Source organism: Ciona robusta, chromosome 3 (genome assembly GCF_009617815.1).
Source record: "Ciona robusta chromosome 3, ASM961781v2".
Classification (NCBI taxonomy): Eukaryota; Metazoa; Chordata; class Ascidiacea; order Phlebobranchia; family Cionidae; genus Ciona; species Ciona robusta.
The window spans coordinates 7,194,279-7,217,291 of record NC_143237.1 but is presented as its reverse complement, the minus strand read 5'-3'; the positions used below and the strand labels follow the sequence as shown (position 1 = coordinate 7,217,291).

General features: G+C 38.6%; 1 protein-coding gene across 2 annotated transcripts in view; it reads right to left on the bottom strand.

Annotated features, from left to right (window-relative positions):
* The window catches only part of LOC149738722 (gonadotropin-releasing hormone receptor-like), a 33,503-nt gene extending 17,102 nt beyond the window's left edge, over positions 1-16,401 (bottom strand). Inside the window, exon 1 of one of the 2 annotated variants that reach the window (XM_089874379.1) lies at positions 1,548-16,401. In XM_089874379.1, coding sequence (XP_089730505.1) covers positions 1,548-1,715 — 168 coding nt within the window. In that variant the 5' untranslated portion in view covers positions 1,716-16,401. The remainder of the gene's footprint in view (positions 1-1,547) is intronic. The other variant, XM_089874378.1, reaches the window with a different exon arrangement.
* Positions 16,402-23,013: the final 6,612 nt, after the last annotated feature.

The following is a 23,013-nucleotide window of genomic DNA, read 5'->3' as shown; positions in this document are numbered from 1 at the left end:
TAAAATCGTACATTTTAATCTAACCGTGGTTGGGAATTTGTCGTGCCGTATAAATTGCCTACGTATCGATAAGAAGTAACTGTTTTACCGATAAAACGTCGTGTGGAGGCAGAATTACTCCCACGTTTAAAATAGATAGTGATCTGATGTTACGACTATGCGCCCGCAAACACACGCGTGCTGTGCTGCCGGAATATATATACATACTCACTTATAACAATTCAAATGACTCAGAAGTGGTATGGGTTTTCTAAAACACCCAATGACGTATAGGAAAGTGGGAAACAACCATTGTTTAGCTAACCCACATACATATTGTGCGACAACATGTTTTGGCTCTAACCTGTAAACCATGGTTACTTAACACGTAATCCTAAGTTGTCTTTAAGGGCGAAAGAAATGATTAAGGAGTTTTAAACGATCGTTAAAACTAATTGAGGTTTTTCCATATGTGTTTTTGGAACTTTTTGCATCACTGTTTAAAATTAAAAGATTACTTCTTATTGACCAATTAGTCAGAAGTAACGTTTCGGATAAAGAATATTTTCAATGGCCACTAAACAGATTTTGAAGTATTATGCTGTTTTTGTCAATTTCGGACGAAAATATTTTCCCAAAATATGATGCTGTCATAAAATCGGAAATATGCGGTTTCCTGTTGTAGGTCGTTGTAGTTATGCCTATTTATATAAATTAGATTATCCATGTGAGGAGAAACGAAGTTATTCATCAAGTGTTATATCAAATTAAAATACTCTAGCCGGCTTTAATCGGTACATCAACGTAAGGATCGGTATTAGCAAATTGCCAGTTAGGCTAGCTTTAGTAGAGCTGTCACTGGCGTGCGTAAGCCCCCTGGGAGCCCTAATAGGAATCGCATTAGCGTTGACTTTTCGCGAGGGATGGTCCCATTGCCAATAACGCATTGCCGGGCTATAAGGGATCAGCTTTTTTGGTACAGCATGTTTGAACGTACTTCTACTTTTAGTTTCTCACTGTGCGGTGAAAATGGGAATAAACGCTGTTTTGATGTGGGTCTGAACGAGTGACTTTCAAAACACAGCGGTTTATGACCATTTAACCTTGAATGCTATAAAAAAAACTTTTTTTGTGACAGTTAACACATTTATTTACTATTTGTAACCATTTAACTTTGCTTATTGTAAAATATACATTTTTTTAAAACATTCAATGCAGTTATTTACTGGGTAAAATAGCTCTTTAATTATTAGTTTACACTTCCAAATAAAAAGAAAACTTTATATATAGGTACTGACTGTAGAGTAAGGTGGGGTATACCGTTAGCACCTAAATATAAATTATCTGATCGAGTTTTGAAAAATTAATAACACTCTTTAAAAAAGTGTTAGAATCTGGTTATTTAGTTCTGTAAATATCCTTTGTTTACTACCAAATCTGACAAGAAAATAGAATGAATGGTGTCCCTTCCCCTATACCCCACTACATTCCCGCAACCCCACTATAAAGGAGAATGAAAACATGTCCCATAGTACCGTACCCTCCTAAAAATGATTACTATTACGTACATGGTAATACGGACACCACTTTTCAAAGTAAGTTGAATTTGGGTCCAATGTTGAGTTCAGCGAATGATAAGATGCATTTATGTCAAAGGTAGAGGTGATATGAGTTGACATGGTGGTACCATCCATCACTGTGGCTGTTGTTGTTACTAACGAACTAACTGTCGCCATGAAGCAGCTATTTGTACACAGGTTTTGACTCACTAACAAGTCTTATGACAGGTTTCCTACATGAGTAAAGTGATGATTAAAATCAAAATGCATTAACAACGTTTTGTCTTGAGTTTTACACACTCTTAAAACGTTTGTTGATTAAACAGCATTCGTCGAACACCTAAATCTACTAAACTGTGATTCTAAGTATATATAAATATTTTTTGACAAACTGCGCCGAACCTTTAAGATAGCTTCGTCATATTCAAGTTAAAATCACAATACTAAACTGTACCATAACTTTAACGCATAGCGTCTGTAACAGATTTGACTGTATTGAAATGTTCAACCAATTCACAATAATTGTGTAAATTGCCATTTAGTAGTAACATCTATACAGTTCAATTCGTTTATATATAAAGCCTTGACACTAGACACTTTTCATCTTTCGTATACTGACTCCTGACTGTAGAAACACGATTGTACTTTGTAGTTAAACGCAATCCTCTGAAACCGATTTGAACCTATTATGTGTATTCCAGTTAACAAGCACTTCTAAAGTACAGGCCTATACCGCAATATTATTCTATTATGTGTTAATAAGGCGCGTAGACTGTACGGTTTAGCAGCTCGCCTGAAGGCTAGCTTGAATAATAACTGCGGCTTTAAAGGAAACTGTAACCTAAGACATAACTATGGGCTACTGAACTCTGCTTTGCTATGCATGCAAAAGAACCGTTTCTGCACCTAGCTGAAAAACACGACGCGAGTACGGCACCCTTTCATTAGTGCGCTCTGCTATGATTGTTTCTGTTTTCGACGCTGCTGTTGATACGCTAAAATGGCACGCGCAATCTGCTGCGACGGTATTGCTTCCTGAATGGCGGACTTCTTTCTATTAACTAGTTCTGATTCTGGCGCAGTACAGCAATGCGTACGCTGAACTTGCTGTATGAAAATCGCTATGCCATCATTTTTTTTGGCAATTATGCAAGCGCTAATGTTTATAACGATTATTAATTACAGTGTTTTTAAAAACACGCTTCCAAATTTTTTGAAAAATGATTGAAATAAATTTAACAGTAAGGTTAATCTGTATGACAAATCGCTTGATAAACGAGACAAAAATAGTAGGAAGAAAATATAACAGGAATTTTTGATTTTCAAACTAAAATAAAATGCACCGAAAACAACGAAATTTTGTTACTTGGAACGCAGCACCCGGCACTTGGGGTAATAATGCCTGCGTATTGTCTCATAATAATAATAATATGCCTGCGTATTGGTCGCATAACAGGACCAAAAAAAAAAAGCAAAACAGAGTCGTGAAGGGTGTAACCTGTGCCGCAATTTACAGTTGCTTCGCGCCTAATCAATTAGCGATAAATTACATTAATGATCCGAAGCGAAGAGGTTAGATCGGCAACTAACCACACATAACTTGTTTGTTTTGCGCATGCGCTGCGCTACCGGGCGAGTCAATAGATGTCGTTGCGTCTATCAAGGTTATAGTCCATGTATTTATAAATATAAGTAAGTGGGATACTTTTAGAACAGAATGTCTTATGTTCATTTTTTTACAATTAGCAAAACTATTTTAGAGTCATACGAACACAAAATTCTTTAAATGTTAAAACTTGTACCATCTTACCCCACCCTACTATAATATACTGTATAATAAATTTTCAAGTCATAAAGCTGGCAATTGTCGGTGTTGCAATATCGCATTACTCGCGCTGTCCAATCATTAAACCCTTGTTAAAAGGTTAATTGACAACAAGTGAATATATGTGATACGATAATCCAGAATCTTCCATTTGTTACGAGACAATGCGCTCAATAACAATAAGACAAGACAGTAGAGAAAGCGGGAAGAAGACCACAGCGAAACCAAACACTCATGAATTTTAGATGCCCGTCTACCGTTTCCCGACAAGACCAACCCAGCACCCCGATTTCGGCATTGGGAACACTCCAGCAGCACAACGCGCATGAAAATTTAAAATTGGACGTAAATCAAAAACTCGATTAACGTATAGACATGCTACATCGACCAGCTAGCACTTAGCATCTATTTACGACAACCGGACCGTGTCACAGGGTACGAGTCACACATTCTCTTGGACTAATCTATAGCTGTGACCTTACCTGTTTTAATAACTCGCTTATGCGGCAATGCATTAAGTATACCGAACAGAGGTGACCGTGCAAGGACATTTGAATTTATAGTTCAGAATAAATACAGCTTAATGGGCAATCATGAATCATGACTGCTGACTTGGACGTTTATTGCTTTCAATCTGCCCTGCATGCAGTTTTAAGTATGCTCTCGTTGCTTGCCTTTACCAACTCCAACTTGTACTGAGCTGTCCGCTTAATATAGACTACTGGGAAACCTATAGGGAAAAACGGCCAAAATCTAAATCTAATAAATTAACGTTGAAAGTTAGATAGGCATCGCCAAAAGTCCAAAACGAGCTGCGAGTTTGAACCGCGCGGTATCGGTAATTACGATCAAAGTAAGAAGGGGTTAAGGGGGGAGGTTTTCAACAAAGCTGCTAAACTACAACGCATAAAGGCTTGCATTAAGCAAGGTGTTGATTGCATTTAAAATCACCTGTTAATGTTTCTATACACTTGCTTCCTCTGCGGAGAATTTTTGACCCGCGCATGATGGATTATAATCACGTAACAATTACTATCGATAAGAGCGTCGTAGTTGGTCGTTAAGATTGCAAAATATCATCACATGATGTTCGTGAGAGATATGATGGCCCGCGGTTTTCATTGTTTATGAATCCCATTCATTTGTTGAACCGAGGTCGTTTTGTGACATTAATTAATAATTTCTCTAATCTCGCTATCGATTTGGGCGCACATAATAATCGACCGTAAGCTGCACATGTAAACACATTAGATAACTGAAATCGCTATCAAAACTTACAAGAGAGTTCCGTTGGTACGTACCACTTAAAATAATGTTGATGACGCACGTGGGCATACCTTTTAACCGATAAGTCATTTGTATATTTTTTCCATAACAGACCGGGTTTCGCCGTTATTTACCAGACCTGCGTTGTTTTGTGGTTACCGGTGTTTAATTGTCTAACATATAGCGAAGAAATCCATTTTATTAGCGGTAAAAATACAGGAATTAACGGGTAATTAAGCACGTTTTTTTGCATAACATGACGTTTGTCGTTTAGTTTGGTGGAGGAAAATGGGACACCTTTTCATTCTTTTTTCTCAGTTCATTTGGTAGTTAACAAAGAACATCCAAAAAGTTATAAAACCCTATTCTCACGACTCCTATAAACCGTTGTTGGTTGCTTAAAACATGGTCAGGAAATTTGAATATTATGTGCTAAAAGTGTCCCATCTTCCCCCACAGTACTGTATTATTTTATTTCATTTTATTAAGATTGTCGCGCTCAAAAAGAAAAATCGTATTTTTCGCCACATAGTCTTACGTTGGTCTGCTTTGTGACAAGGGATCCCTTACAATCAGATAATTCGTCCCTTGGGCATTTACGCAACAGGGGACCCTTGTAAATTGACACTTTAGGCAACTGACCAAAGCTGCCATGCGATAAGAACAACACCTCATCTGTGTCTTTCATAGTTATTTTCGTTCGTGATTCGCGAACAGCTTTTTTGTTTCGCCGTGGTGCTTCCCAATGCTGCGGGCATCGCTGTAATATTTGTATTCGGGTGCGAGTAGCGCGTTAAAAACAAGAGTTGTTTAAATAATTCATTCCAGATTACAAACTACTGATAACAACTTTGACTGAAACATTCTTGAAATAGTTTGTACAAGAAAAAGAAACAGACTGAGAAAACTACAGAATCGACACTAACGTAAAAGCATTTGACTAATTATGTCGATTACATTTTGAAAATATAAACATAATCTGATGGTTCATGCACTTTGTGTGGAGTTTGGACCCTTGTACATATACTTGCCCATATGTTTGCGCTCTGCATTGCGACATTTGTATTAACAGTCTAAGCCGATAGACTATGGATAAGCCGAATATACCTATATGGCATATTAAACAAAGTCTAGTGGCCAGACAATGGGAGCAGCAGAACTGCTAAAGCGCATGCACAAACACATTGTAAACTGTTTTATTACGATTTCATATCCATTTGTATACGACAAATACTGCAAACGCTAACTTAAGACAAAAATATTTTTGTTTTTTTCAATAAATTATGATGTAAATAACCGTGTTTGAACCCCTACTGTTACAGTTGTGTAATCAATCAGATTCACGTTCTAAGAAAAGGCGCTTCACTCATGATGGCTTACTTACTAAAAATCCGCATTGAACAGTCATTGAGTTAGCACTGCGGTTGGGACGACTTAACGCTTCGTTACGTTCCAATAGCGCTGTACTTAGCGCCAATAACATAGCGGTAAAAGTTGCACCATGACGAGTCATAGAACAGTGTATAAAAAGACATGTTACATCATAATCGCGGTGCGAGGTTTCGGAATTTTTTTCTAAACGCGGAGTATTGAATTTCTTAGCCGACAATTTCTCCATGATAAGTAACGTACTGCATACAGGCCGCGCGACGAATAATGAAATTTTGATTTGGCCGGTTTATAGGTCGCGATGACGTCACACACGATATTGAAAGAGTATCGTGACGTCAGCAACCAGCTTTAAATAAACACTGGATTGTGTGACGTCAGGGAGAAGCGTCGAATGAAAAATGTGAAAGAAAAATAATTTAACGGTTGAATTATTATTTTATCGCCAATCAAAACACAGGGAAGGGATTTTCTCCTTCTGACCAGTGGGCCTATGATTACCGTATGTTTAATAACAGCCAAAGGCAAAGTTTTAAGCTGCCATAACATGTCATAATACTGCACTTAGTGAAAACTCGGGGTTGGTGACATATGCAACGTGTTATCGTTAAAAGGCGACAGGGGTGTTTTCTTCAATCGACGATCAACTTTTAAAATCGGAACCGATCTCGAAGTTTAACTTTTAACGAACAATTAATGGGAATTAAGTCGACATCAAAACGCACTCCAAACGTCGGCTCTTAACACTGAACTCTCTCCTAAAAAATCAATGCGCGCTGTAGGGTAGATTAATCCATACATTATAGCATCAACTAACGATTTAGAAGGGAAAATACGAACACATATTCCACCGAGACTTTACTGTAACCTGGCGGCAAAACTACAGCAGGAAAACAATCTCTCTCATGTCTTAAAACTGCCCAGCTCTCCGGAATGACTAAGGAACTACCTCTACGCAGGGTATCAGCATAAGTAGGTCAGCTTATACAATAAAACTTTCAGGGTCGCCCAGCACCCGCGCAAACAACACGATGTTCTGGCACAAGTTAGGCAAAGACGCAGTCGCCTCTAATCTAATCCCACGAATTATAAGTCAACCAATTCCTGCAGTACCTGAGCACTTTCGTTGAGACATAATTGCCTGAAGGCTGCCAAAACAGAATTTTACGAAGAACTTGCGAAGCAAATTGACTTTTAGGTAAAAAGTACCTTCACAGTGAATTAACACTAACCAGCAATGTACGGTAATGTTCGCACGTGCTTGCGAACGTAAATCCGTTTGCCCTGAACAATTTCTATAACAACGGTTTATCTTTTCCCCTTAAGTTGAACTGAAAAGGTAAACACACAAAACTGTGTGCATTGTACATATAGTTTCGGAGAGAAACTTACGCCTTTCCCCACCTGATAAAATAACGATCTTTCACACGCTAACAGTTTGCTTAACCGCACTGCCGTATATCGTTGTGTTTGTCAAATTAACAACACTGACTTAGCGCTGATGCAGTCGTGCTGTCTGGCACACACAACAACGAAAAACGGTCGACTGCGGAAAAGCGGGGACGTTTCAAATTACTCAGCGCGATAGAGTGAGATTAAAATAAAAAGACAATAAAGAACTAACCATGGACGGAACACTATACGTCCACAATCTACCGAGAGCGGGTATAACAAATTGCTTCATTGAACCTAAATGCTGCACCTGCTTTTGATAATATATACTTCGGCAATAAATGCATTACGAAAAGTACATTTCCCGATCAATGCTCATTCCACTGGGAGTTGAAAGTGACAACCTTGTTTACTGCGCTTGATTAAACCATCGGCGCTACGCTTGTAAGTTGGTCCACGTAGCTTCATTACGGTTATGCAATTAGCTAAAACATGCACAACGCGACACTACACCCGCACAGTGTGGATCGTTGTAACACTTTCGAGACCCTGGACGTTATGTTTTTCGCCAAGAAACAAGATATATATCGCGCCTAAAGAAATGTAAATGATTATAGGATCGACAAGTGCACATTATGTTTTACACAACTGCTATACTTTTCTGCTATCGCAACTGTCTTAAACTGTAAACAAGAAAACATCACACTTTGCGTCGTAATATACAAAACTAACAGCATAGAGTTCAACATATAATCAATAAGAGCTATAAAACTAACGTACAAGTTTTGCCTACAACCTGAAACAAACACACACTACTGTAATGTCTTGACTGCGACAACACTTCAGAGCACGTTGTACACCCAAGACACAAGACACATATTTATACGACCGGTATCCTGGATTACACAGAAGAAAGCCGACAGTGGCATCCTATACCAACATTAACATAGACCTTTTTCCCGGTTTGTAAAAGCATTTGCTCCCCCCAAGTGTGCTTGAGGGACTTAAACGTTTTCCTCGATCTCATAGCCGGCGGGTCGTGCCAGCCAATCAGAGCAGGGGAATAGGTCACGGGTGATTGACTCTCACACAACTTGTACGCATTCCTATACGACGTATAGCGGTTGGCCACAACTGAGCTGTTTATTTTGCATCTATTATACAGAAGATGGCCACTAACTCATTTTGGCGCGGCTCTTTTTAAGCAGAATTTTGGGGACAATAAATACGCACTGAAAAACTCTCATCCCAGTAAGAAGCGATTCAAAGATACGACGTAATATGGGTTCTTTAAATGTCAGGGCGGTAATGCAGATTCTGCATATCGTGTAGTGCAATGTCCACTAAACAAACATTTCTAAACACCAAAGCAATATTCGATGCCGCTGTACGGTGATTAGGGTTTTAAGGAATTCGATTCTGTTTATAAAATATCACGGCAAGCTCATGGAAAACTACTGAACATCTATATGTTGCGTACGTTTGAAATATAGATAATTATCTCAAGCCCAAGGCAGCAGGGTGTCCTGAATATATGACACAACAACTAATTAAATTGACATCAAAATGCCTGAATGAGTCTTCGGTGATATACTTGGTCGTTTTAAACACTCGCCTGCGATAAAATCGTTCCGAGTTTTCATTAGCCTTATATGTTTTGGTGTCAAATATAAAATGATATATAATAGGTTGGGATAATATGGGACATTTTTTCATTCTCATTTCATATTTGGTAGTACACAAAAAATACGTACAGAATAATATGATAACTGTAGCCCTGCTGCTCGAAAAAAGTGTCTTAATTGCTCAAAACACGATCAGGAAACATTCCATCTTACCCCACACTACTTTATGGTAGTTTGGAGAAGATAGGACAACTTTTTTATTTTATTTTCTTGTCCCTTTTGGTGGTAAACAAAGAACATCAAAGAATTATAAGTCGTATCCTCACAACTCCCATAGACCGTTGTTAAATGTTTAAAACATCGGGATTTTTATATATTATGTGCGAAAGGTTTCCCGTCTCCCCCACCCTACTACATCCAATTTGTATTCGAATAAAACGGGGTCTTTACAATTATAAGCAATAGTGGTAAAAAAATACAAGTTGAAACGTTATTTTTCTCCCCGCAATCCAATATTTAGTTGTGTTGTTACAAGTGAATATGTTCGCTTGTTAATCCTGTCTGAGTGCACACTTAAAACCCTTGATCGATTCAAGCATATACACCCTATATAACGTCGCCAAATGAACTGCATGTAAAAATATTAAACCGTATAAAGTAGTATCGCTATATTGATAATAAAAAAAATAAATTTAACACTTGTTTTAATTAGAAGCAAGTAAAATATGTTTTTATAGGCTATTATCGGTGTTGTTTTATCTTTCAGAAATGTGGGGTAAGATGGAATACTGTTGGCATCAAAAACCCGCATTTTCTTATCGTGTTTAATTGATTAACAAGTTGTTTTAGAGTTGCAAGGCTGCAGTTATACAGCTTTGTAATTATTAACTATTTTCTTGTCCTATTTGGGAGTGAACAATGAACAAACAAGATAATATAAAACAGTATCCTCATGACTCCCATAGACCGTTGTTAATTGTTTAAACACGTTCAGGATATTTAGATATTATAAGTTATAAATATGTCCCGTCTTTCTCCACCCTATACTATCTATAATTTTCGAGTAAAACCTATATACAACATAAGCTAGCTAAACTTAAGTACACAGTACTCGTAATTTCTCTAATGGCTGTAAAAATAAAACCTAGTTTCCTATTTCTCATTACGCCTAATTTAATATCGTTGATTTTACAATTTGGCGCTTGCGTGCCGCTTAGTGACCATTTTCTTTTTCCATGAACGCCGCTATGAGGCGCGCGAGGAACGTGTTATATTTCATTCATAATTATCAGCATTCAGATTAACAACTCAATCGATTTAAGACGATAATGTTCTCAAATGGCCTTTATCCAGTTAAATACTCATTAATTAATAACGATGCCATAGCGCATGCCTACCTAACAGGATAACCAACACGAAAAATCGTTCAGTAAAAAAAATATTCCCAGATTTTTAACTACAGTTTATATATTAAAATAAATTAGATCTTAAAAACAAAAATAGTTTTTTTTTCATGTTATAATGTAAAAATTTTATTTTCCTTTACAACTCTATAGCCCCCACTGAATATACAGGATCGCTGGTTGGATTATATGACTCCGTGCTGATCCGACTTCATATACAGGCTTCAGCGGGGTGCTATATCTACTGTAGTACTAATTGCTTTTATAACCAGAAACCAAACAGTTCATGATATCTTGCTATGTTTTATTCCTTTTTCTGGTATACCAGTACACGATACGGTATCGGGTAAAAGCTTACTTGACGGCTGGGCAAAGGCTCGTAAGAGCCCGCCATGAACCTAGACTGACCTCGAGGTCTCAGTGCCGATAGTGGTTTCTCGTTATTAGTTATTGTGTTAGGGAAAAGGCGAATTATATAGCGGACAGACGTGACAGCAGTGTGACGTCATGTGATAAAAGGGAATCGATTTGGGCCTGTCATCGGCTGAACGGGACATCATTAACCTCGTTCAACGGGGGGTTTGTTTTCATGAGAATAGTCTCCCATGAGATAAGTCGTATCCGCACTGTTGGCATTGATTAATTAAGTATTGGGATTGGGTTATGTGACGTCACTTTAGGCGTCGAGTTGCAACAATACCTCCCTTTCGGCAATGAGAAATTGATATGTGGGTCTCATGTAACCGAATAAATTGTTGAAACTCGACGCCTACAATATATATAGAAAACGATAACGATAAAATAACAAATGCGGGGCAATTAAAAAACTAAAAAAAGGAAAGTAAAAGACACATGGCGCAAGATATACAAAGAAAGAACATAAACAAAAATTAGGTCGGGTGGAACAGCGGTATTATGCTCCGTAGCTCGGAGCGATTAAAGTTGTGGACGGTCATGGGGTAAAATACATGTGTGCGCATTGAAGTCGCTCGTGCGATAATGAAACGGACATGGGATCACTTATTGCTGTTAGCCCGGCAAAGCCGGCAGAATAAGTCGGCGCCTGTAGCCCAGGTCGCCCTGCGAGAGTTTATGTTAGACACCGGTTACGCACACCTGATATTTCTCCGTGTTGCACTTCCTTTACTTGTGAACGGCGTTGACGCAGACTGGATAATTGTGTAGACTGTTGAGGATGCTGCTTGTCCTCGGTCTTATATCCTTTCGTTGAGGCGAAAAATACCCACGGCGTAGTGATAGCAGTGGAAAACTGGTCGTTTCTGACATCGTGGTCGCGAGAAATAGATCCATTTCGAAGCGAATGCAAACGGGAGACGGGACCGTAAGTTGAACGGTCGTAAAATATAAAAACACACCTGGTTTGCGATGTTGCTTTGTCAGTCAGTATTGCAGATCGCGGACGCTTTTGCACCTGCTTGTATTGCCATATAGTCCATTAAATAGATGCGGACAGCTTCTGCAGCATAGTGGCTGCTAGTCGGTTTGTAACATCGGTATAGTCCAATAAATAACTGCTGTGGACGGCTTTTTGAAATTTGAATATTATGTGCTAAAAGTGTCCCATCTTCCCCCACAGTACTGTATTATTTTATTTCATTTTATTAAGATTGTCGCGCTCAAAAAGAAAAATCGTATTTTTCGGCACATAGTCTTACGTTGGTCTGCTTTGTGACAAGGGATCCCTTACAATCAGATAATTCGTCCCTTGGGCATTTACGCAACAGGGGACCCTTGTAAATTGACACTTTAGGCAACTGACCAAAGCTGCCATGCGATAAGAACAACACCTCATCTGTGTCTTTCATAGTTATTTTCGTTCGTGATTCGCGAACAGCTTTTTTGTTTCGCCGTGGTGCTTCCCAATGCTGCGGGCATCGCTGTAATATTTGTATTCGGGTGCGAGTAGCGCGTTAAAAACAAGAGTTGTTTAAATAATTCATTCCAGATTACAAACTACTGATAACAACTTTGACTGAAACATTCTTGAAATAGTTTGTACAAGAAAAAGAAACAGACTGAGAAAACTACAGAATCGACACTAACGTAAAAGCATTTGACTAATTATGTCGATTACATTTTGAAAATATAAACATAATCTGATGGTTCATGCACTTTGTGTGGAGTTTGGACCCTTGTACATATACTTGCCCATATGTTTGCGCTCTGCATTGCGACATTTGTATTAACAGTCTAAGCCGATAGACTATGGATAAGCCGAATATACCTATATGGCATATTAAACAAAGTCTAGTGGCCAGACAATGGGAGCAGCAGAACTGCTAAAGCGCATGCACAAACACATTGTAAACTGTTTTATTACGATTTCATATCCATTTGTATACGACAAATACTGCAAACGCTAACTTAAGACAAAAATATTTTTGTTTTTTTCAATAAATTATGATGTAAATAACCGTGTTTGAACCCCTACTGTTACAGTTGTGTAATCAATCAGATTCACGTTCTAAGAAAAGGCGCTTCACTCATGATGGCTTACTTACTAAAAATCCGCATTGAACAGTCATTGAGTTAGCACTGCGGTTGGGACGACTTAACGCTTCGTTACGTTCCAATAGCGCTGTACTTAGCGCCAATAACATAGCGGTAAAAGTTGCACCATGACGAGTCATAGAACAGTGTATAAAAAGACATGTTACATCATAATCGCGGTGCGAGGTTTCGGAATTTTTTTCTAAACGCGGAGTATTGAATTTCTTAGCCGACAATTTCTCCATGATAAGTAACGTACTGCATACAGGCCGCGCGACGAATAATGAAATTTTGATTTGGCCGGTTTATAGGTCGCGATGACGTCACACACGATATTGAAAGAGTATCGTGACGTCAGCAACCAGCTTTAAATAAACACTGGATTGTGTGACGTCAGGGAGAAGCGTCGAATGAAAAATGTGAAAGAAAAATAATTTAACGGTTGAATTATTATTTTATCGCCAATCAAAACACAGGGAAGGGATTTTCTCCTTCTGACCAGTGGGCCTATGATTACCGTATGTTTAATAACAGCCAAAGGCAAAGTTTTAAGCTGCCATAACATGTCATAATACTGCACTTAGTGAAAACTCGGGGTTGGTGACATATGCAACGTGTTATCGTTAAAAGGCGACAGGGGTGTTTTCTTCAATCGACGATCAACTTTTAAAATCGGAACCGATCTCGAAGTTTAACTTTTAACGAACAATTAATGGGAATTAAGTCGACATCAAAACGCACTCCAAACGTCGGCTCTTAACACTGAACTCTCTCCTAAAAAATCAATGCGCGCTGTAGGGTAGATTAATCCATACATTATAGCATCAACTAACGATTTAGAAGGGAAAATACGAACACATATTCCACCGAGACTTTACTGTAACCTGGCGGCAAAACTACAGCAGGAAAACAATCTCTCTCATGTCTTAAAACTGCCCAGCTCTCCGGAATGACTAAGGAACTACCTCTACGCAGGGTATCAGCATAAGTAGGTCAGCTTATACAATAAAACTTTCAGGGTCGCCCAGCACCCGCGCAAACAACACGATGTTCTGGCACAAGTTAGGCAAAGACGCAGTCGCCTCTAATCTAATCCCACGAATTATAAGTCAACCAATTCCTGCAGTACCTGAGCACTTTCGTTGAGACATAATTGCCTGAAGGCTGCCAAAACAGAATTTTACGAAGAACTTGCGAAGCAAATTGACTTTTAGGTAAAAAGTACCTTCACAGTGAATTAACACTAACCAGCAATGTACGGTAATGTTCGCACGTGCTTGCGAACGTAAATCCGTTTGCCCTGAACAATTTCTATAACAACGGTTTATCTTTTCCCCTTAAGTTGAACTGAAAAGGTAAACACACAAAACTGTGTGCATTGTACATATAGTTTCGGAGAGAAACTTACGCCTTTCCCCACCTGATAAAATAACGATCTTTCACACGCTAACAGTTTGCTTAACCGCACTGCCGTATATCGTTGTGTTTGTCAAATTAACAACACTGACTTAGCGCTGATGCAGTCGTGCTGTCTGGCACACACAACAACGAAAAACGGTCGACTGCGGAAAAGCGGGGACGTTTCAAATTACTCAGCGCGATAGAGTGAGATTAAAATAAAAAGACAATAAAGAACTAACCATGGACGGAACACTATACGTCCACAATCTACCGAGAGCGGGTATAACAAATTGCTTCATTGAACCTAAATGCTGCACCTGCTTTTGATAATATATACTTCGGCAATAAATGCATTACGAAAAGTACATTTCCCGATCAATGCTCATTCCACTGGGAGTTGAAAGTGACAACCTTGTTTACTGCGCTTGATTAAACCATCGGCGCTACGCTTGTAAGTTGGTCCACGTAGCTTCATTACGGTTATGCAATTAGCTAAAACATGCACAACGCGACACTACACCCGCACAGTGTGGATCGTTGTAACACTTTCGAGACCCTGGACGTTATGTTTTTCGCCAAGAAACAAGATATATATCGCGCCTAAAGAAATGTAAATGATTATAGGATCGACAAGTGCACATTATGTTTTACACAACTGCTATACTTTTCTGCTATCGCAACTGTCTTAAACTGTAAACAAGAAAACATCACACTTTGCGTCGTAATATACAAAACTAACAGCATAGAGTTCAACATATAATCAATAAGAGCTATAAAACTAACGTACAAGTTTTGCCTACAACCTGAAACAAACACACACTACTGTAATGTCTTGACTGCGACAACACTTCAGAGCACGTTGTACACCCAAGACACAAGACACATATTTATACGACCGGTATCCTGGATTACACAGAAGAAAGCCGACAGTGGCATCCTATACCAACATTAACATAGACCTTTTTCCCGGTTTGTAAAAGCATTTGCTCCCCCCAAGTGTGCTTGAGGGACTTAAACGTTTTCCTCGATCTCATAGCCGGCGGGTCGTGCCAGCCAATCAGAGCAGGGGAATAGGTCACGGGTGATTGACTCTCACACAACTTGTACGCATTCCTATACGACGTATAGCGGTTGGCCACAACTGAGCTGTTTATTTTGCATCTATTATACAGAAGATGGCCACTAACTCATTTTGGCGCGGCTCTTTTTAAGCAGAATTTTGGGGACAATAAATACGCACTGAAAAACTCTCATCCCAGTAAGAAGCGATTCAAAGATACGACGTAATATGGGTTCTTTAAATGTCAGGGCGGTAATGCAGATTCTGCATATCGTGTAGTGCAATGTCCACTAAACAAACATTTCTAAACACCAAAGCAATATTCGATGCCGCTGTACGGTGATTAGGGTTTTAAGGAATTCGATTCTGTTTATAAAATATCACGGCAAGCTCATGGAAAACTACTGAACATCTATATGTTGCGTACGTTTGAAATATAGATAATTATCTCAAGCCCAAGGCAGCAGGGTGTCCTGAATATATGACACAACAACTAATTAAATTGACATCAAAATGCCTGAATGAGTCTTCGGTGATATACTTGGTCGTTTTAAACACTCGCCTGCGATAAAATCGTTCCGAGTTTTCATTAGCCTTATATGTTTTGGTGTCAAATATAAAATGATATATAATAGGTTGGGATAATATGGGACATTTTTTCATTCTCATTTCATATTTGGTAGTACACAAAAAATACGTACAGAATAATATGATAACTGTAGCCCTGCTGCTCGAAAAAAGTGTCTTAATTGCTCAAAACACGATCAGGAAACATTCCATCTTACCCCACACTACTTTATGGTAGTTTGGAGAAGATAGGACAACTTTTTTATTTTATTTTCTTGTCCCTTTTGGTGGTAAACAAAGAACATCAAAGAATTATAAGTCGTATCCTCACAACTCCCATAGACCGTTGTTAAATGTTTAAAACATCGGGATTTTTATATATTATGTGCGAAAGGTTTCCCGTCTCCCCCACCCTACTACATCCAATTTGTATTCGAATAAAACGGGGTCTTTACAATTATAAGCAATAGTGGTAAAAAATACAAGTTGAAACGTTATTTTTCTCCCCGCAATCCAATATTTAGTTGTGTTGTTACAAGTGAATATGTTCGCTTGTTAATCCTGTCTGAGTGCACACTTAAAACCCTTGATCGATTCAAGCATATACACCCTATATAACGTCGCCAAATGAACTGCATGTAAAAATATTAAACCGTATAAAGTAGTATCGCTATATTGATAATAAAAAAAAAAATTTAACACTTGTTTTAATTAGAAGCAAGTAAAATATGTTTTTATAGGCTATTATCGGTGTTGTTTTATCTTTCAGAAATGTGGGGTAAGATGGAATACTGTTGGCATCAAAAACCCGCATTTTCTTATCGTGTTTAATTGATTAACAAGTTGTTTTAGAGTTGCAAGGCTGCAGTTATACAGCTTTGTAATTATTAACTATTTTCTTGTCCTATTTGGGAGTGAACAATGAACAAACAAGATAATATAAAACAGTATCCTCATGACTCCCATAGACCGTTGTTAATTGTTTAAACACGTTCAGGATATTTAGATATTATAAGTTATAAATATGTCCCGTCTTTCTCCACCCTATACTATCTATAATTTTCGAGTAAAACCTATATACAACATAAGCTAGCTAAACTTAAGTACACAGTACTCGTAATTTCTCTAATGGCTGTAAAAATAAAACCTAGTTTCCTATTTCTCATTACGCCTAATTTAATATCGTTGATTTTACAATTTGGCGCTTGCGTGCCGCTTAGTGACCATTTTCTTTTTCCATGAACGCCGCTATGAGGCGCGCGAGGAACGTGTTATATTTCATTCATAATTATCAGCATTCAGATTAACAACTCAATCGATTTAAGACGATAATGTTCTCAAATGGCCTTTATCCAGTTAAATACTCATTAATTAATAACGATGCCATAGCGCATGCCTACCTAACAGGATAACCAACACGAAAAATCGTTCAGTAAAAAAAATATTCCCAGATTTTTAACTACAGTTTATATATTAAAATAAATTAGATCTTAAAAACAAAAATAGTTTTTTTTTCATGTTATAATGTAAAAATTTTATTTTCCTTTACAACTCTATAGCCCCCACTGAATATACAGGATCGCTGGTTGGATTATATGACTCCGTGCTGATCCGACTTCATATACAGGCTTCAGCGGGGTGCTATATCTACTGTAGTACTAATTGCTTTTATAACCAGAAACCAAACAGTTCATGATATCTTGCTATGTTTTATTCCTTTTTCTGGTATACCAGTACACGATACGGTATCGGGTAAAAGCTTACTTGACGGCTGGGCAAAGGCTCGTAAGAGCCCGCCATGAACCTAGACTGACCTCGAGGTCTCAGTGCCGATAGTGGTTTCTCGTTATTAGTTATTGTGTTAGGGAAAAGGCGAATTATATAGCGGACAGAATCACGTGACAGCAGTGTGACGTCATGTGATAAAAGGGAATCGATTTGGGCCTGTCATCGGCTGAACGGGACATCATTAACCTCGTTCAACGGGGGTTTGTTTTCATGAGAATAGTCTCCCATGAGATAAGTCGTATCCGCACTGTTGGCATTGATTAATTAAGTATTGGGATTGGGTTATGTGACGTCACTTTAGGCGTCGAGTTGCAACAATACCTCCCTTTCGGCAATGAGAAATTGATATGTGGGTCTCATGTAACCGAATAAATTGTTGAAACTCGACGCCTACAATATATATAGAAAACGATAACGATAAAATAACAAATGCGGGGCAATTAAAAAACTAAAAAAAGGAAAGTAAAAGACACATGGCGCAAGATATACAAAGAAAGAACATAAACAAAAATTAGGTCGGGTGGAACAGCGGTATTATGCTCCGTAGCTCGGAGCGATTAAAGTTGTGGACGGTCATGGGGTAAAATACATGTGTGCGCATTGAAGTCGCTCGTGCGATAATGAAACGGACATGGGATCACTTATTGCTGTTAGCCCGGCAAAGCCGGCAGAATAAGTCGGCGCCTGTAGCCCAGGTCGCCCTGCGAGAGTTTATGTTAGACACCGGTTACGCACACCTGATATTTCTCCGTGTTGCACTTCCTTTACTTGTGAACGGCGTTGACGCAGACTGGATAATTGTGTAGACTGTTGAGGATGCTGCTTGTCCTCGGTCTTATATCCTTTCGTTGAGGCGAAAAATACCCACGGCGTAGTGATAGCAGTGGAAAACTGGTCGTTTCTGACATCGTGGTCGCGAGAAATAGATCCATTTCGAAGCGAATGCAAACGGGAGACGGGACCGTAAGTTGAACGGTCGTAAAATATAAAAACACACCTGGTTTGCGATGTTGCTTTGTCAGTCAGTATTGCAGATCGCGGACGCTTTTGCACCTGCTTGTATTGCCATATAGTCCATTAAATAGATGCGGACAGCTTCTGCAGCATAGTGGCTGCTAGTCGGTTTGTAACATCGGTATAGTCCAATAAATAACTGCTGTGGACGGCTTCTGCGGAATAGTAGCCTGTCGGGTCGGAAGGTTTTGCGTGTTCAAATCGAACGTCGGGTGCACCATTTATAGCCCCCACTGAATATACAGGATCGCTGGTTGGATTATATGACTCCGTGCTGATCCGACTTCATATACAGGCTTCAGCGGGGTGCTATATCTACTGTAGTACTAATTGCTTTTATAACCAGAAACCAAACAGTTCATGATATCTTGCTATGTTTTATTCCTTTTTCTGGTATACCAGTACACGATACGGTATCGGGTAAAAGCTTACTTGACGGCTGGGCAAAGGCTCGTAAGAGCCCGCCATGAACCTAGACTGACCTCGAGGTCTCAGTGCCGATAGTGGTTTCTCGTTATTAGTTATTGTGTTAGGGAAAAGGCGAATTATATAGCGGACAGAATCACGTGACAGCAGTGTGACGTCATGTGATAAAAGGGAATCGATTTGGGCCTGTCATCGGCTGAACGGGACATCATTAACCTCGTTCAACGGGGGGTTTGTTTTCATGAGAATAGTCTCCCATGAGATAAGTCGTATCCGCACTGTTGGCATTGATTAATTAAGTATTGGGATTGGGTTATGTGACGTCACTTTAGGCGTCGAGTTGCAACAACTCTATACATTTTAACATAAAACAACTTCTATTTTATCAATTCCGTTACGTAACGCAGTTACGTTAATAAGTCAGTTACTACTAATCGTGTATATCAGACAAGGTCAGAAACTAAAATAATTTGAAGTTTTTTGCAACATTTTTTGCGTACTACAGTTTGTTTAAGTATATCTATACCAAGGATGGTATAGTTTGTACAGTGCGCCGATGCGCCACTGCAGCAGAGTAATTGAATTGCTGGATACGAATAGTGTGCTCTGAGGCATATGTAAATTAAGTTTCAATAATTGATAAAACGGTCGCATGTAATTAAGCAGGCAGTTGATAAAAACAAATTTTCCCTTTAGATTAAATAGGAACTGAACGTAATTTTTTTATGAAGAATATATACATACACGGTATGCATGGATTAGAAATTTCCCAGGGTGATAGGTTATCGATTTTTATGCGAAAAGCAATGACGTACGTATGACGTGAATGATAAGGCAAATATAGGAGTGGCGTCGACATAAACTTAACCTTTGGCTTCCTAGCATGTACACTAACGCCTAATGCGTCTGCTTAACTGAACGTTTCATAAATATTGTATTCAGCTCTTTTGAAAGCACCGGTTCGAGGTCGTAAAACGGTGGGTTCCCGATGCGTTCACACGGTACCTCAATGCTCTTCCATGCAATTGATACGAGAGTATACGCCGACCAATTACCCTAAGGTCAACGCGATATGCAGTCGACGGTATATGCGCTACATGTACAGTTGATAAGGTTTATAATTAAGGGAGGCCTATTAGAGCACGCAGGCGAACCGAAAGCTCTTTATACCGCTGCAGGCATCATATTACAGGTGATATGTCGGTCATTTGAAGCAATATTGATATATGACCATAAATATGTGACAAGCTATAGGTTTAAAAGCGACTTGTCTTCGTATATAGTTAGTATGTACAGGTAAATCTTGGCAAATTGGATTATGCAGTATCACGGAAATTAAAAATTTATCGGATCGGACTTCGTAAAACTGAGTGTTGTATGTGGTAGTCGTCACTTTAGTGTAAGAAGCAATGCCGCTAATCACATTTTGAGGCAATGGATTAACCCGCACAAAAGAGATAGCGATTTTGAGGAAGCTATAGCGATACGTGGAGCACTTAATTTTAGGCTTGCTTGAAAAAAATCCGATTATGCAGTATAATCTTCATAATTGCTTTGCGAGTATTGATGGGTATAACGACCAACGGCGCTAAAACCTATTGACTTTCATACAAGCTTAAAATATTTGGGCGGCTTTGGAAATAACTTAATTATCTAATGCTTCCATTTATAGATAAACAGTGTTGTATTGTGCAATTAGAAACTAGAAAAAACGGGTAATACTATAGCCTTGTAAGACTGCAGCAAGGGGCTATATAAAAGGCCGATGTTATGCGTGGGCGTTATAAAATACGTAATGCTTCTCTGCACTTGGAACCGTTGTATATAGAGTTTCAAAGAGCCTATTTGAATGCGTTTCAATACGACCAACGGTAACATTATTGGCCAATCGAGTGAACGAGGAAATATTTCATGTTGAAATCGATTGCGGAATAAAGAGTTGACGTTTGTGGCGTCCTTAACATTTAGTTGATTGAAATGGCAGATCATTCAGCGCGTGAGTAATATGCCAATCTCAAACGACGGTATTACAAAGTCATAGAAGGTTCAGTTATGGTATCAGGGTGTTAACTTATATGCAGTTTACTATGATGGCAATCAAGGGCAGTGAGCGTTTTGTTGATTAGGTGAGTGGATATATAGTAGGGTGGGCGAAAATGGGACATCTTTTCGTTTATTTTATCGTCTCATTCGATATTAAACAAGGAACATTTAAATAGTTATAAAGCCGTAGCCCCACGACTTCCATAGACCGTTGTTAATTGTTTAAAATACGATCAGGACATTTGGATATATTGTTCCAAAAAAGTCCCATCTTCCCCCACAGTATTATATAGGTTGTTTAGATTCGTTTTAGATTAAAACCAGACGCCCTTCGTATATTTGGTGTCAATTATGTCTTGAATTTAAATTTAAACGAGTTGATATTTACTACCGCAGTACTTTATTGATTACCGCACGCCAAGGAAAAATGGAACAAAAAGGTAGAATGATTGCTGTGTAAGTAACCGCATCCGTCAATTAAGGTGTTATGAAACACCTATTCACGTTTTGGATATACCGGTAGTTCTTATTCTCTCTTTATGCATATCTATATACAGGGAGAAATTGCCTTTACCGGTAGTTTGAAGCATTTTAGGGTGTGAGTAATTTACTGACAGGTAGAAAATGTACACAGCTGGTGTATTTATGTAAAAGACAGATCACGTTCTGGCAGTAGCGGTTAATATAGCCGTATAAATCGTATATAGCACTGTGAAGATGGATATCGTTAGCACATTACTTCACATTTCCTATTCTTTTATCCTATTTTTTAAACAATTAATACGGTTATATAATTATCTTTGCTTACTACCAAACGGGACGAATTCAGAGAATGAAAATATGTACCATCTTACCCCAACAATCAAAAATGTACCATCTTACCCCAACATACAAAAATGTACCATCTTACCCCACACAGACCAAACTGTTTTAGATACTAATGTAGGAGTATATAGGTTTTTGCAGCACTTTAGACGCTGATAGGTTTTCGCCGCTTACTCAACCGTTCGACTCTATTCAATTTTAAAGCCACAACCAAACATGATTACGAAACAAGACACGGAATGTTGCAGTAGGGCGAATTCAACCTTGCATGAACTGTAAACGTAATTAATTCCACGCAACATCAGATCGTTCAAGCATAGCTGAAACGTTTCGAACGTAAAAATTGGAAAATGTATGTCTATATAGGCTAGTGCAGTTCTATGTGTAGTATGGGGTGGGGTAAGTTGGGACGTATGTTTTCTTTTTCTTTTTTGTCTTGTTTGGTTTTAAACAAAGTATATTTACAGAACTATATATCGATTTCCTCACGATTATAAAGAGTTGTTAATTGGACCAAACACCAGAGAAACCAGCACAGTCCGATTTGGTAGTCTAACTAAAAGTTACAGAATACTGGTAATAAAAATATTTCATTTTTTTATATCTGCTTAATTGTCTTGTCTCCCCCACGCTACTATATGAGTTTTCTAATCACGTATATGAGATTTTTAATCGCGAAAAGAAGGGCTAATCGCTTTCACAGGGCTGAGCTGTAATAACTTCGTAAGGGTATGTAATCTGTTTTACATGGTAGCGCGTACGTTTAGCCAGACTGCAGGGAACGAACCAGGAGTAATTAAGACCAATAACAACACGCATATTCTTAAAGATTAATCCAGCTGCTGGCCTAAATAGCCATAACACGGGTACAGGGCATGCAAAAGGCAACTGTTTGCGAACACATTCAATTTCAGGTTATAGTTTTTAGGCGCCAACTTTA